At 41.4% G+C, this 16,535-nt stretch overlaps 3 protein-coding genes across 3 annotated transcripts in view; all 3 read left to right on the top strand.

Annotated features, from left to right (window-relative positions):
• The first annotated feature begins 435 nt into the window (after nucleotides 1-435).
• LOC128758795 (troponin I, fast skeletal muscle-like) lies at nucleotides 436-2,372 on the top strand. The gene is made up of 6 exons (XM_053865141.1): nucleotides 436-704; nucleotides 795-831; nucleotides 1,245-1,373; nucleotides 1,628-1,717; nucleotides 1,884-2,060; nucleotides 2,228-2,372. The coding sequence occupies exons 1-6, from the start codon at nucleotides 697-699 to the stop codon at nucleotides 2,312-2,314; spliced, it is 528 nt and encodes a 175-aa protein (XP_053721116.1). The 5' UTR covers nucleotides 436-696; the 3' UTR covers nucleotides 2,315-2,372.
• A 663-nt stretch (nucleotides 2,373-3,035) lies between these two features.
• Nucleotides 3,036-6,598, top strand: aph1b (APH1B gamma secretase subunit). Its single transcript, XM_053865727.1, has 6 exons — nucleotides 3,036-3,310; nucleotides 3,786-3,956; nucleotides 4,890-4,963; nucleotides 5,266-5,388; nucleotides 5,533-5,660; nucleotides 5,861-6,598. The coding sequence occupies exons 1-6, from the start codon at nucleotides 3,198-3,200 to the stop codon at nucleotides 6,026-6,028; spliced, it is 777 nt and encodes a 258-aa protein (XP_053721702.1). The 5' UTR covers nucleotides 3,036-3,197; the 3' UTR covers nucleotides 6,029-6,598.
• A 4,455-nt stretch (nucleotides 6,599-11,053) lies between these two features.
• Nucleotides 11,054-16,535, top strand: part of otog (otogelin) — a 33,327-nt gene continuing 27,845 nt past the window's right edge. The window contains 12 exon segments of the mRNA XM_053866207.1: nucleotides 11,054-11,114; nucleotides 11,820-11,918; nucleotides 12,088-12,245; nucleotides 12,833-12,954; nucleotides 13,032-13,240; nucleotides 13,425-13,555; nucleotides 14,247-14,353; nucleotides 14,762-14,871; nucleotides 14,963-15,088; nucleotides 15,170-15,278; nucleotides 15,520-15,566; nucleotides 15,652-15,797. Of these exon segments, the coding sequence (XP_053722182.1) occupies nucleotides 11,054-11,114; nucleotides 11,820-11,918; nucleotides 12,088-12,245; nucleotides 12,833-12,954; nucleotides 13,032-13,240; nucleotides 13,425-13,555; nucleotides 14,247-14,353; nucleotides 14,762-14,871; nucleotides 14,963-15,088; nucleotides 15,170-15,278; nucleotides 15,520-15,566; nucleotides 15,652-15,797 (1,425 nt within the window).

Raw genomic sequence — 16,535 nt, 5'->3', positions numbered from 1 at the left:
TGATAGCTTTTTAAAATTTCTTCGATTCAGAACTTATTTACAACTGTGTTTAATCTTGATATACAATCATCTTCACTTGACCACTGGTTTGGCATGATGGTTTGCAGTCAAGGACTGTGCTGTATGACATCCATTCATTTAACATAATCATAATTGAGTGTCAATCAAAAGTGTTTTAAAGAGGCTAGAGCTTGTTTGTGTGCCATTAAATGACTCCTCATTTAATTGATTAATTCAAATTTCATGCTCTTGATTTAAACAGGTCACAACCTGCGTATGAAAGTTTAATCCAGATTCCCTGACATTAAGTAGCTGATGCATTTTATTATTCAAATTCTTTCAACTTCATCAGGATGAAGTTGAAGGGAAATGTTCATTTAAGTAAATGCTGAAATTTCATACATTCAAAATAGAATCACTCTCATCAATGATTTAGCACATAGATTTTGCCACTCTGAATAACAACCTCCCCAAAAGGATGATGCGCTACAGTAACAACATGTCTAATAGTAGAATCCAGAAAATTCCTGAAGCATTTGTTTCAGGCTCAGCTGCTGTGTTTGACCAACCAGTATGGCAACGTCGGAGGACAACTGCTCCCACACACACTTGCACACACATCTATAAAGAGTTTTGGCTGTAAGGCATTTGTGGTCCAGTTTTCTGGGGGAGAGTCAGGAACCAGCTGAGCTCAGGATGGCAGAGTAAGTTGGGCTGCCAGTTCACTTTTCAAACTCTTGAATATGAAAATAATTCAGATTGTCATCATCCCTCTTTTTCTTCTCTCTCTTAAGCAAAAAGATGTCAGCGAGCCGGAAAAACTATCTCAAGGTAACATGATGTTTGAAGTGGTGACATGCAGTGGAACTTTTGTTATGGATATATTCACGAGCCTGTGACATAAATAATGGTAATCTGGAATTAAACATAGAGAGTTAGGAGCAGCATTTATTTTAGTATCTTTGCTTTATACCCATTGGGTAGTAAATGAGTGTATTGCATATCAAGGTATCTGTTGGCTCAGTAGCATGAGCTCCTCTTCTGTGATATATTTTGTTTAACAGAATAAAATTATAATGATAAAGAGGGAACCATTTGATGTTTGTAGACCAATGGCCCTTGTATTTTACCTGAACAATAACAGCGGACAAACCAAATATAGACAAGAATCATTGACTGTGACGGCTTAACATTCTGAAATGGTTCTGATATATAATATCAGCAAAAATTTCCTTTTTTTTCAGAGTCTGCTACTGCAGATTGGTGAGAAACTGTTGGAGGAGGAGAGGCAGGAGGCTGAGGAGGATAAGATGAGGTATATGGAAGAGAACTGCCCAACTCTTTCCCTTCCTGGCACAATGCAAGAGTTACAGGTAAACCATTAGGACACTGTAACATTCTAACCAAAGAATAGAGCACTGACAAAGCTCACAAGAGTCCAACTATGCTCAGCAGCTTGTTGTGTCAGCTGGCGTCTGCAGCCAGCACCATTGAGGGGCTGCGACAGAAGCAGTCAGCCACATACCCACCTGTCCTTTCTGCCAACTGTGTCTAACCTTGTTTGTTAACAACATCTTCCAGTCTTTGCGGATTTTAAAATTCAATCACACTCCTATATTTCTGCCAGGAACTTTGTCGGAAACTTCACAAACAGATCGATATGGTGGATGAGGAGCGGTATGACATGGAGCTCAAGATGACAAAGTCTGACAAAGAGGTAAAGGCTCCCAGGAATGCCCCGGTTTACATTTTTAAGCACTGATTCTATTCATGTTTGTGTTTAAAAATGAATTAGCTAATTAAAAAAACAACCTTGTGATTATAACAACGATCTCAAACTAAGCATTAAGTGACCAAAGAAGAATATCTGTGATCTCTTTTAGATTAATGACCTGAAGTTGATGGTGCAAGACCTGAATGGAAAGTTTAAAAAGCCAGCTCTGAAGAAGGTTCGGATGTCTGCCGATGCCATGCTGGCCGCTCTCCTGGGCTCCAAACATAAAGTATCCATGGATCTCAGAGCCAACTTGAAGCAAGTCAAGAAGGAAGTCAAAGAGGAGGTACTTAGCACTGGATTACACCACAATTTTCATATTGCGTACATTATCGTGTATGCTTGGTCATCCACAGTCAGACGATGCTGATCACTCTTGTGTTCTTTTATAACTGCTACCTTCCTTTTTAAAACCCTTCACACAACCTCGTCTTTGCTCTTGCTCTCTCGCAGGAAAAGCCTGTAGGTGACTGGAGGAAGAACATTGAGGACAAATCTGGTATGGACGGCAGAAAAAAGATGTTTGAAACAGATGCTTAAATCTAAGAAGGTGATTTGATGTTGACCGTAGAAAATGTGTTGTGATATGTATTATGAGTCCCATTTGTGTGAACTTTAAAATAATAAATGAACTGTTTGTCTTGATGTCTTTGTGTTTCTGAAATTCCATGTCAGGGACAGATGAGGCAACAGAGACTAGACATTTATTTTCTAAATGTATTTATAATTTAAATGTAACATGACACTTAATATACAACCTTATTATGAAAACAAAACAGACAGCAAAAAAACTAAATGTATTACAGCAAAAATTTATGTTCAGCCTATAGCAATCCACTGAAAATGTTGAAATTCCATATTTTATTTTTGTTTAGTTGGGGCAATTTATTGTTGGATTGGTCGACACAAAAGGCTTCTGTTTATCATTTAATGAGGTTTGCTTTCACAATAATAACCTGTTTTACAACAGTGATTCCGGTAACTAATTATAAGAAATAAGTCAGTACATGTACATGTGGATTGCCTAAAAAGCATATTTCGCTTACGCATAAATGAATTGTCTAAAAAATAATTCAATAAGGAGGAATTCATAATAGTAGATAGGAACGAAATAGATCTCCACTAAGTGTGATTTGATTTTCTTAATCCAATAGGAGTAAGTGGAGACGACAGGTGTAACTTTCCACCAGTAGGGGGCAGCAAGCTACTAAACAGCGCCTAAAAATGGAAAAGAAGAACAGTCATGATCATGTGACCTCATGAGACTTCCGTGTGAGCCGCTTCTGTTGGGGAACACAGCCATCACCAACAACAGAAGGCCGCGGTGAACTACTGACCAAACCGCCGGCTTTTTGTGTTGAAACCTTCGCTGGGTGCTTCCAATTGCGTTGTCGTCCCATTACCTGATTAACGTGCAACCAAAATGACGGCCGCGGTGTTTTTCGGCTGCACCTTCATCGCCTTCGGGCCGGCTGTGTCTCTGTTCTTGTTTACCATCGCGCGAGAACCTCTGCGGGTCATTTTCCTCATAGCTGGGTAAGATGAGATGGGCTTTCACCCATAAAGTTGACTGAGATCTGTGCTTTTTTCATTGTTATCGCGATAGCGTTCACGAGGAATTAAGGCATTTGATTTGTAGCTATTACCATTATCAAATATTAATGTAAGGATAACTAGTTCAGATTGAAAGTTCATGTTCCTAGTTTGTTTGTATTCGTTCATTACATCAATTGTATTTATAGAACAAAGATCGACGTTTAGTTTATTATTCATTTTCCCTCATTTGCTGAGGCTAATTCAAAAGTACATTGACGATTGTCTCCTTGGACTGGGAGACTGTGGAATGAAGTTTGAGAACTGACACTGTGAGGAACATTTTAGGCACACATAACACATTTAATCAGTACATTTAAAAATTGTGATTTACTGCAAATAATGACAACTGCGAGCAGTGCTGTTAATGTTTTTTGTTTAACCCGCATTGAAACAAATGTGTTATCTTTTCTCACAGAGCATTTTTCTGGCTGGTATCACTCCTGCTGTCATCTCTGGTTTGGTTCATATCGGTACAGATCAGTAATAAGGAAAGTGTCACGCAACAGAAAGGCCTTCTTGTCTTTGGTGTGGTGCTGTCTGTCCTGCTGCAGGAAACCTTCCGCTTTGCCTACTACAAGTTGCTAAAGTAAGTCAGCTACGTCATTGTTTCAACACTTTTACGGCTGCAGTAAAACCCAGATACTTACCATGACCCTAACAACTTTCCTTTTTTTGTACTGTTGTTTTGTGGAAAAATCATAAATATTACCCAGTTTGGGATGAAAGTAAATTCACTCACGGCAGCAGCCGTAATGCATTACATGACTTTTAGAGATGTTTGTTGGATGTTGGACATTCTTCCTCATCTCTGAAGGAACAACGATGATGATGATGATGATGATGATGATGATGATGATGATGATGATGCTGACTGGGCATCATCACTTTAGTTTACAAATCTGCTCCCCAACTCTCTGTCATATTCCTGCTACATAACTGGGTAGGGGGGCAGTTTTCAATCTATACTTTATACTAATCCAAACCTTTACCGGGTCCACCGTATGCTTGTGTAAAGTAGTAACTACATCAGGTGTCATATATGGAGTTGGGCTTGTTGAAATGCTGCAATGCTATCTGTTGCAATTTTGTGACTTTGGCACTCAAAAGAAAATATAATATTATTAATTGATGCATTATTTCACTGATGCTCAACATGGTTTCCAGTTTCTCAACGGTTCAAGACTCGAGTACAGAAACACTATCCTAAGTGAGTTTGTTGGTTGGCTTCAAGCTTATGAAATGTAAACATAGCATTGCATATCAATAGTTAAATTATTTTTAAAAAGTTATTAATTAAATGATCAGCGATATGGCAACATTCCCCAACAGCCTGAGAAAATCCCAGTGTGTGTTCCTGCTCCAGTTTTCCAGTCGTGGTGTTTCGTCTCTTCCTTTCAAGTGTCACTGTCACTGCACCTATCATGTTCCATCCCACGATACATGTTTCCTGTTGATGTCTTTGTCACCTTGTCACACAAAATTTTGGGCAGTTGAATGACCTTTTTTTTTCTTTTGAAAGAAAAGCCAATGAAGGGCTCCTTGCTCTCAGTCAGGAAGAGACCATGCCAATCTCCATACGACAACTGGCCTACGGTACGTCTTCATTGTATTTTGAGTTTTATTAATGTTTCCAGAAGTGATGACTGTTCTCAAAGTAGCAACGCTGGTTTGCTGTCATATAATAGATGGCTGTTGTTTCACAGGATTTCTTAGCAGAGAACATGAAGTTGTTTCTGATTCTTCTGAACTTTTTAGGTCTGGAAAATGTAGACTTCCTGTGGTGGCCCCTCACCTTAATGTCTTATGTATCACTGTATTTTTTGATTGATGTTTGATGTTTGATTGATTATTGTTGATGTCAGGGTGTCATCTTTGCTCTGTATTTGTCTCCTCAGTTTCAGGCCTTGGATTTGGCTTCATGAGTGGGGCCTTCTCTGTGGTCAACATTTTGGCTGACTCTGTGGGACCCGGAACTGTTGGCATCCATGGGGACTCACAGCACTACTTCCTGTCCTCAGGTACAGGGATGGACCCCATACTTAAACACAACCTACTGTACTGTTTATGTTGAACATCTGGTCATTGCAAAATTGTATTTCATAGACAATGAATTTTCAGCTTGAAGATTCACATACTCAGTTACAATGGCGCCTCTCTTTCAGCCTTCATGACCTTGGCGATAATCCTACTTCACATGTTCTGGGGAGTGGTCTTTTTTGATGCCTGCGAGAAGAAGCGTTGGTGGGCAGTTGCAGCGGTTGTTGCCAGCCATCTCCTCGTCTCCTGCCTGGTGAGTGAATTATTTGGCTGAAACTGAATCAAGTTTCTATTTATGTGTTAAGACTTTTTAAACGTCTACTATTGGTGTTGTTGGACCTGAGTTGATGTTTGAGTGTTTGACACTGAACAGTCATAGCCTGTTTTGTTCTGTTGAAAGACGGCTCACCACGTTTGAGAGATTTCCTCACATTCTCTGTTTCTCATCTTCAGACCTTCCAGAACCCACAGTACGTCGCCAGCCTGGTTCCCACTTATGTGATTTTGTTTCTGATGGGCATCTGGGCTTTCTACTCTGCTGGAGGATCACTGCGGAACCTCAAACTCTGTCTCACCTGCAAAGACAAGGACTTCCTACTGGCCAATCACCGGCCAAGATAACGCAGCATGCTGACTCAGCGGAGGACTTGATACCCAAAGATCACTTAACTCTGAGTGGACCCACTCAGCACGATGACAGGAGTCATCTTCTCTCATCTCCTCTTTAGGATTCAAACTTGATGGTGTTTTTCATTGCGAATGGTCCAAGCGGAGAACTCTGGAAACTTGCTGATGTTTCTTTTCTATCGACTTTCTTAAAATGGTCCTTCTAAATTGAAAACTACTTCGACTGATCCTGTCCTCTCTGAGAAGTTACTGATAACCATCTTTGACACACATTCCAAGAGGTCTGTCTCGCACCAATCTGTCATTTCGTGTAAATATTTTCCCATTTTCAAAACTCTGATGTGACTTTAACACTTGTGTTCACGTTGTCTGACACTGTCTTCTGTGTGATCTTCAGTATCAAACGATCGCAGAAATTTCCAGCATCTGAGGTCATGATCTCCTTCTTTTAATTACTTCTAGGTGAGATCACAACCATTTAGAATGTAAGTCATTCAATTGTAACATGGCTTCTGATGAGTTTTACAGGTTACTGATGTTCATTTTATCAATAAATTTTGTGCAGTCATGGTTGTTCTGGTGGACTTGATAAGGAACTCCGCCACATATAAACTAGCATGGCACACAGCCACGGCTTAAATAAGAGATGAAATCTCAGATGATCAAATCTATTCAAAGGAAATGTAAACATCGGATAACACACAATATATCATGGAGCTGGACGTGAATATGATAGTATTCAAAGTGTTATTTGCGGAAAAATCCCAAAAGAAACCTCATAATGACTGACGTCTGTTGCTCGCTAAACTGAAGTCGCAGCTGGAATGGCTGGACATATGAAAAGATGGACCCAGTAAGGATGACTTGGATTGGAGACAGATATATTGTCATGATTAAAAATTAACGTTTTACTGTCACCAATTCAGTAAATGACTAAACGTACTTGCTACAGTGCCTAAGCCTCCACCACTGCTTCTCTTACAGTGCATTATGCTAATGCACGGGGAGGAGAATGATGGTGTCACGGATCATCAATTCATAAAGCTGTTGGCAACCAAAAGATGTTGACTATATGAACTAGTAATTGCATTTATATATATATATATAAAATTTGTTTTCTGCACTATAGTATGGGTGTGCCTACACTTAAATATATTTACCACTGTGAAAGAACTTTGCACCAGAAAAAAGAGCATATATCAGCTGTGATGTGTTCTCAAAATGACCTTACTTTAATGAAGAAAAACTTTTTAAAGTATTTCCACTAGATGTGTTGATGTTGTGGGACAAACATTTTATTTTTTTTTACAGACGTTGAAAATATCATCAGAAATGATCACTGATGATAAATGCGCTCCCCATTCTCACTCATTTTCGATGAGATTTCCATTATCTTTCTGAATCTCTATGGCGGATTTCATGAATGAAACTGAAGACCTCCCCACTGGACTGATGGGGTCACAAGGCCGCTAGACTTTCACGCTGAGTGGCAGACAATAGTAGACATGTAATGCATTTCCTTCGACAAAAAACGGACTTTCACTTACTGATAAAAGTGGCTGCTTCTGAAAGATGGTCGATTAGGTCGATATCGGGTTAATGTAAACATACTTTTTAACGATCCACGGTGCGGTGAGCAACCGCTGGAACTACAGAATGGCAACGAACGAGGCATTCTCTATCTCCTTTGACATCATCCTACTCATAATCCTAAATGATCATAAACATTCCATTTGACTCAGACCACTCACATTTACCTGTGGGAAGTCGCCCCGCCCGCCTGCCGCTGTATTATGCTAATGAGCAGGTGCGGCGCTTCTTGAGGCGGCGGTTCCGCAGCCGCAACCTGAAGCTGATGGAGCGTCGCCGAGAGCAGCGGGAGTCCAGCCGGAGGGTTTTCACCAGGTGATGCTTTCTAAACCCGACTGACTGCGGATCCGCGAAACACGAATGGATCCTAATTTAGGAGGCAAGTGGACAAGGCTGCTGACGACTTTGCATTTGATCCTCATTTATCAGGGTGAGTCCTTCGTCTTTCAATATCGGATAAGAAAATAAAAGGCATGGGCTTTGATAGAACGCGATTTTATGTTTTTCACTCTAATGCTACTTGCAACCTGCAAGTTTCTAAAACTTTCTCCCCATTTCAGCGCATCTTTCCTGGTGTACAGAAACAGGAAACCATTCAAACTCTGATCATATAATTAGGTAAGTTTCATTATATATACGATTTAACGATAATATCTTAGATTGCTTTTCCGTTTAACCCATTTACTTTTAAGTAACCTTACTTTTAATGACTTTTAATGAGAGCACTAACAGTAACATTTGTCTAAACATCTATGGTGGGTGTTGTAATGTGAGCAGGAGGTGGCTCTTTGTTTTCTATTAATTTTTAATTTTGGGGTGGTTTTGGTGGACTCCAAGTGGGTAGTGGGTTTGTGGTAAGGGCAGGAACAAACCTTTCCTTGTTCTCTGTGTCCCAGCAGCAGGATAAAGCAGCAGAAATGGGACACCACTTCCCAGGGAGAGCAGGTAAGCATAAGCATTGATCATCTGTGCTGATGGAGCTGCGTCAGCGGGCCAGGGATCACCGAAATTGACCCAAACTCATGCCAAAACTCAGAACCAGAACCACTCAGATGATGAGCTATTGGTCTCACTGAGCTCCTTCTCGTGCTGAAATTATAAATGGGCCCAGTTTTGATGTACAACTGATAGCTCACACTGGTTACACACATTATATGTGATATGCTATTGCCTGGACGACCCATACAAATGGCGTGTCCCACTACTCATTTGACATGTGTGTTGGTCCCAGCAGGAATATACTGTAGCTTCTCTGTTGTCTCCTTTATAATGAGAGCCATCAGCTTTAACATGTTCTGCTCTTTTGAACGTCTCCCCCCTGGTTCAGAAAGGCGTGAGAATCTCTCGAAACCATAGGCCTGACAAAGCTATTAGGGATGCGGGTCAGCGGTCACAAAAGTGAGAATCATATCTTGTGCTTGATCTCCACAGAGTTTTGCTACATAACAGAGGTCAAAGATCGCATGTCTTTCCTATGATATTATAATGAAGCTTTACTTACCTTTCTGAGCACTGTTCATAACCTTCCTACACACTAGGGTTTAGACAAAAACATTCTAAGAATGAAGAAAGAGAGTCTACATTTGTACAGGAACATGAATGTGCTCGACTAACGTCTCAGCAAAATAGAATTTCGGGCCATATGATGTTAACGTGAGCCTACAAAATGTGTTTTAAGAGCATTTTATAAGCAGAGGTGCATGTTGCGTTCCAGGTCTCCTTCATATGGGGCTCATACAAAGAAAACACGGATCAATTACATGTTTTTTTTTCATTACACCTCACCATACAAGCAGCATTTAATTTTCCTGCCCTATATATATATATATATATATATATATATATATATATATATATATATATATATATATATATACATATATATATAAACAAATAATCCAAAAAGATCCAAAGAAAACACCAGTACTGAAAGTGAATTGCATAAACTCTGTTCACCTGTCTGATGCTGCGGGTTGGATTAGCCGGTGGAGGGGCCGCGGCGCATCCTGGTGATGTGCAGTACATATTGGAGAGAACCATTCTCTCAAGGACGCAAATACATGACCAGTCAGATACCAAAATACGTTTGAGAAAGCAACTTTTTTCCCCCTGAGAATTCAAAATAATGAAAAAATAGGTGCCAGAATTGGCACTTTTCTCAGGGAAAAAGGGCTGTCGCTTGAGTGCCACTTGGGGTCCATTTGTGCATGTGCCTAGTAAGGTTCAACTTAAGGAATGAAAACAGGATGAGAGCTCTTTTCTCTCAAGTCCATTATTCTTTCCCTTAGACAAGAATTCTGGATATTCTCATTTAATTCTACTGTTTTTATCTCCTGCTGTTTTGATCGTCTCAAACCCAGTGTATCTTTTTTTAATTTTTTTTTTTTTTCCCTCCAGCGCGCAGCAAGTACGTTCGACGCCAATGTGCTGTCCTCAGATGAATCGGCAGAAAAAGGAAAAGATGTGACTTCTGAGCAGACTTCAAGCCAGATGTTTGGCAGCATGCCAGACCCATCACCCTCAAGGCCACCATCTAAAAGAGTCTCTACGTTGGGACCACTGTCAAGCAGCCACTCACCGACAAAACTTTCAACCAGCCAATCATCAAGAACAACGTCAACCAGCCAAGCTCCTTTTAAAGCCACCGGCAAACCGACACCGTCGGATAGTAAGTCACCATCTGGCACCAGCCAGTCAACACCAGGAACACAGTTGGACAGCCAACCACTGCCAAAAACCTTAGTGACCAGCATGTCACCCCAGCACTCAACATTACGAACGGCGTCAACTACCGGCCAAACATCTACCAGCCAAACAACCACCACCTTGACCTCAACCAGCATACAACAAACACCAAACAGCCAATCACTGTCTGGTGCCGCAGCAGCCAGCCAATCACCATCCTCGGCAGCTTCAACCAGCCAAATAGCTACCCCTTCCGTGCTGAACGCCAAATCTTCAACATCTGCGTCCTTAACCAGCCAATCACCAGCCCTGACAGAATCCGCGGGTCAATCGCCTGTTACCAGTGTACCAGCGAGCAAGTCACCAGCGACACAGCCGTCGAGCCCTTCAGCATCTGGAGGAAGAACACCAAACAAGACCCCATCCCCCATTCATTCAGACACCAAAGACTCTAGCCCGGCTGAAATGAAAAGCCCACCCTCAAGTCTACCCAAATACAGACCAGTTACCAAACCATCTTTGGACCAACAGTCCCAGTCAGATCACCAAACAGTGACCAGCTTTAAAGCATCGAATCACTCGACTTTCAGCTCAGCCCCTTCTCATCAACTCACCCCTGCTAGCAGTCTACGAACATCAGGGCGAGGCTCATGGTCTTTATCTCCACCTGATGGCCACTTTAACCAATCATCATCTGGAGGCGCAAATTTTGATATTTTTGTGTCGGAAGAGCGTAGAGTCAACATGTCAGTGCTGACCAGACAGACTAAAGAAGCCCTGAAGTCCAAGGTCCAGAGGCGCTCAGGTGAGTTGATTCCATCTGAGACTGTTGATACTCGCGTCGTCATTCATAAAGGTTTTCTTTTGATGAAGAATGTATTAAGTCGCTATATTTATTATATGAAGTTGAGAGTGACTAGTGTCACTGAGCTCATATCAATTGAGGTTCAAGTTAGTTGATCAAATAGCTTGACTGTTTTTTTCAGCTGAGTCCAAGTTGTTTCAGAATGGAAACAGATGGCTTGCTAGGAACATGACTTTCTTTCTTGGACGTAAATTGACTTGACTCAACTCATTTAATTTGATTTGAAAAAGTCCCTTTTTCTGTCCGTTTAATGCCCCCCTCCCAAAATTAGCTCTGCCTGTGCTGTGTGATGTGCCCGACTGAGCAGAACAGCCTCCACTCCATTCAGCAGATGGTGCTAATACGGGATGATGAGACGCTGCTATGGGATGTCGTGAGGCGTTCACAGACGTTGGTAGTTATCTGCTCACTCATGGTGACAGATGGTTTTCATACAGATCCGTACGGGCTTAGCTGCTAGTTTGGTGTCTATGATTAGACAGTGTAGATGCATATGTTTCAGAGGGAGATCACAAACTGTTGCCATTTGAAGGTCAGAGTTCGTATGAACAAGCTTTTGTTACCTGCTGTTACAAGTATGTGTGTTCTATTTTCTTGTGTTGTGTGGCTTGTTTGATTTTGCTTTTTGTCATGTTTAATTCACAGAACAATGTGGGTTCCCATGCCTGAATGGAGGTCACTGTATTGACTTGGAGTCATGTGACTGCAGCACGTTTCAAGCCACTGGACACAGATGTCAGACAGGTGGACAAAACTGCAAAGTGATTGTTTGAGTGTTTCTATGAGCTTGTTTTTTTATGTGGATCATCAGTCTTCTTGACTTTTGTAATTTTCTGTCCCTCGGTGTGTCCTTATAGTTTACCAGGACGTTGGAAATATTCTTTGCCTAACTCTGATGAATATGTGCTCTTAGTTCCTAACACTGGCTTTGAGAGGGAAATGACCTGCAGGACCTGGGGTCAGTACAACTTTGAAACCTTTGATGGCCTCTACTACTACTTTCCTGGTGGTTGCTCTTACACTCTCCTGAAAGAATGTGAAGAACCCGCCCAGCCTGGAATCATCATCCAGGTGAGTCCAAGTCAACTTGCTGGGAAGGTTTCACCTCAACACCTTCTTCAAGTCCAAGAAATTCCTGAACACACTCGCCTTACTGCCAGAGAGATCCAGTCTCCGCCTGAGGATAAGATTTTCTCTGAAGATTAGTGAAAGTTATCTGGTTATTAGAGGCAATTACCATTAAATACTGTAATTACCCACATTGCTTTTAAAGTATTTGCCACAGACCCCCACTTTGTTCCCCAGAAAAACAAGCAGATCTGCAAAGCTGAAAAAAGGCATGAAGATCATTGAAGTAATGGCGGTGGTAACAGCAATGCATCAAACATTTGATGTCTAGTGAGGGTCTTGTGAGGACAGCCAATTGACTTCTTGTTATTATATTACCACCGGGGGCTCTGGAGCAATGTATAGGTTTTATCAATGACTTAAGCATCACTGGAAGAATGCCGCTCCCACAATTATCTGACCTTTGTCTCATTTTCTTTTCACAAGGCTCCCAAATGCTCACTTACTCACTGGACAAATCACCTGAACCCTTGGCAGATTGTTTTCTCTCTGCGACATTAAATGTGCTGAATAAATTCTCCTCTCCATAGGTTCATAATGATCCTGAATGCCACGATGCTCCCTACAGCTGTGAGCGCTCAGTCAGCATCTTTCTCCCGTGGGAGGGTGAAGTCCGGCTAGAAGCCAATCACGTATCGTATAAAGGTCAACGGTAAGCAGTGTCTTGATAGATGCAGATGACAAAAAAACATTACAATGCAAGCAAGTTTGCGATGGGTTGTTGTCCAGTCTTCAGCTTCCACATCACATCCACGACCTGGAGCTGGAGCAGATCTCCCAGTACGTGCTGGTCACACAGCATCACGGCTTCACGTTGGCCTGGGAGGGAAGCACAGGCTCTGTTTACATCCAGCTCAGTCCAGAGTTTGTGGGTCGGACCTGCGGCTTGTGTGGGAACTTCAACGCCGATGTTCTGGACGATCTGACGACCAGCTACGGTACCTTTCTTTAATGTAAAATCATCGTATTTAGGGTTATAATGAATAATGAATTTCTTTTCACCTTTTTAGATATGTAACAAACACAAATACTTTCACAACACATTTCGCCTCCACATCTCGCCTCCTCAAGGTCCCGGGAGAAAGTTGTTCACCAAGGATTTTGTGGACTTCTTTGTTACAGGTGTCTTGACTGAGGACGTGGAAATGTTTGGGAACAGCTGGATGGAGTCGCAGCCTCATCAGTTCCAATGTCCCATGGTGCCCTCTGGCTTCCCTTCACCATGCGCCCTGGTGGATATTCAAACGTGGATGGTACATTCTGTCTTATTTCACAAAATTGTATATGGATATATTTTTCTCTCTATAAAAGTAATATACATGGATTACATGGATTTACTCAAATGTTACTCAAGTAAAACTTGGTTGATGTACAGACTAACATGGAAGTGATCAGATTCTGGTCGTGTTCTGTAGATGTGTTGGGATTTCATAAACATCCTAAAGGTTTTTTTAAAAATCTTGTCACACTGTTGTGTGACTAGCTCCAGGTTAAAGCCAGCAAATACAGCAGTGCTAACGTGGCTGTGGTAAAAACAGCCCTTTCATTATTGACACACGGCAAAGGTTCTGGTCCTGGATATGGACTTGAACCAACAACATAATCCATCAACATTGTTGATGGATTATGTTGTACGCATACACAAAAACATTTACGGTGACGTGACTATACAGATACAAAGTCATTTGCAAAACAATCTATAGCAAGATTTATATTGAACACACAAACAGAGAGCAAAGCGAATTCAAAATGTGTTTTAATATGCGCTGAGATGGCACTGCCATCTTCTGTCCGTTTGAGCTCCTCGCAAATTAGTAGTAGGGCAATAATATTGGGTAAACGTATCATTATGTGGGTGGAAATTAGTGTCTTGATATTCTTTTACATTGCATTGCATTTAAACAATGACATTAAATGAAAACCTCCACCTGTTTTTGTCGTCAGAAAGTGGAAGAAGTGTGTGCAGCTTTGCTGGATCCACCTTTTGAGAGCTGCCACGATTTCGTCAGTCCACTGTCCTACATGGCCAGCTGCACCAATGACCTCTGCATGTGAGACACGTTTAAACTCACCAACCATCTATTATATGTCCATTTGGAAGTGTTGTGCTCTAGCATTTTACCGCCTTGACAAATGACTATAAAATATTTGCAGTAATGTAACATCTTTAAGCAAGAGCCTAAACATTCTTCACACAGGTTCTTTAAAGAAACTATTGAAGACAATAATACAAACGGCTATTTTGTTGACTCTGAACAGCAGAACGGGAAAGTTGTTGCATGGCCTCCACCAATTTTGTGTTTTTATCACTTGGTGTTGAACATTCTAATTCAAGAAATCTCTTCGATTGAAGCTGCTATCAACAAGATGCAGTTACTGTTTGTCTCACGGCTGGATCTGCTCCTCTGGTCTCAAGACACATTTCCACCTCCCCTTTTCATTTCGCTTCTTGTCTAAAGGTCGGGTCCCGGTGGGGATGTGGTATGTCAGGTGTTCAGTGAGTATGCCAGGGCCTGCGCCCATGCTGACCACCCCCTTCATGACTGGAGGAGCCACATCTCCCAGTGTGGTAAGTCTCTCCCTAAAGGGGAACTAAATATATCATCTAAGGAACATCTGAATGAGTTTGTGTATGTTTTTAATTTGTCTTCCGTGACCAGGGAAGGAGTGCCCGTCAGGCTTGCAGTACCTGGAATGCATCAGTTGCTGCCCGGCTTCCTGCAACATTGAGCGGACTTGCATCGACAGCAAGCTGTCCTGTCTGGATGGATGTTACTGTTCAGATGGTATTTAATGGAAATCCTGCTTTGAATGTGACGCTTTTGACTCTGTTCGACTGAAGCGTTTGTTTGGTCCTCCTCTGTCAGGATTGATCTATAAGGATGGAAGCTGTGTAACTCCCTCAGACTGTCCATGTGAACTCCATGGCCACGTCTACCCTTCTGGTCACACTCTGCTGGAGGAATGCAACAACTGGTATCTAGTTTATGACCTTCTCTGTAGATCAGCTGTTCATTACTAGCAATTTTGTTTTCCTATTAGTTGAGGGACTTCTAAATTCAGGGAACAATTGTGGCAACACATCTACTTCAAGTCCCATAATGCACTGCAATAAAAGAAAGTATAACAGCTAGCAGTAAAATGTTATAATTGATGTTGATATTTCTGGTTAGATTCTGAATTCTTTCATCATATTAGAGTTTGTTTTCTTTCTCAGCACATGTGTGGGTGGAGTGTGGAACTGCACTGACTACAATTGCCCAGGTTGGTCATCGTCCAATATATAAGTGTTAAAGTTGTCCTTGCACTTGCAAAAAGACAAACCAGAATGTATCTCACCTACTTCCAGGCGAGTGCTCTGTGACAGGCGACACATATTTTCAATCCTTCGACGGTCGGATTTACACGTTTCCTGCAACGTGCCAGTATGTGCTCGCCAAAAGTCTCAACTCAGGGAAGTTCACCGTCACCATCCAAAACGCCCCCTGTGGAGCGGTGAGTCACTGCATTATTGATCCAAAGTTCTTTGTCTAAACCACATTGCGAGAGGCGTGTTGTTTTTATTTCACATGAATGAATCAGCCTATAACTTCTTAATGAATTCCAAACATTTGAATATGCTTCTAAGAAATGTTTCCATCTATAGTGAACAGGTAGCGATCAGAACAGAAAGACACAAAGGAATCAAGTATAAAAGATGTCACTCATCAGAGTCCAGAGAGCTTCATGTGCCAAGTGAGAAACAGATCTGTCAGAGATGTGCACATCTTTGTGTTGGAGAAGAAGGGAGAAGAGGCGGCAGTCGTGTGGGGGACTTGGACAGTCATCACACAGACGTTATATAATAGAAGTATTATAAGTAAGTTCTAAACAGATGGAAGCTAAAACTGACTTTAGGTTTCTGTGAGCAAGACTTCTTATCAATATTATACTTGTGTTGGCTGCTCGTGTGTACTGTCTTTTATCTTGAAGCTTGAAAATTTTATTCAGTGTCTCCTATAAAGATGATAGGCTGTTTTAAATATTGAGGCACTTTTTAAACGGAATCAGGTGTGAATCACCATTTCTTCCACATCTCAAAATATATTTTCTCAATGCAGACTGAAGTGTTTTTTTTATTATTATTCTTTTTGGCAGCAGATGACATAGATTGTTTCACCCTTGAAGACATGTTAACCGGCGCAAGCTCTTTGAAGTGGAGATGAATTCAAATTGATTTTTACCCCCCAGTGT

This window comes from Synchiropus splendidus, chromosome 5 (genome assembly GCF_027744825.2).
Source record: "Synchiropus splendidus isolate RoL2022-P1 chromosome 5, RoL_Sspl_1.0, whole genome shotgun sequence".
Taxonomy (NCBI): Eukaryota; Metazoa; Chordata; class Actinopteri; order Syngnathiformes; family Callionymidae; genus Synchiropus; species Synchiropus splendidus.
Note: the sequence above shows the minus strand (reverse complement) of the source record. Positions and strands in the feature narration are given on the sequence as shown.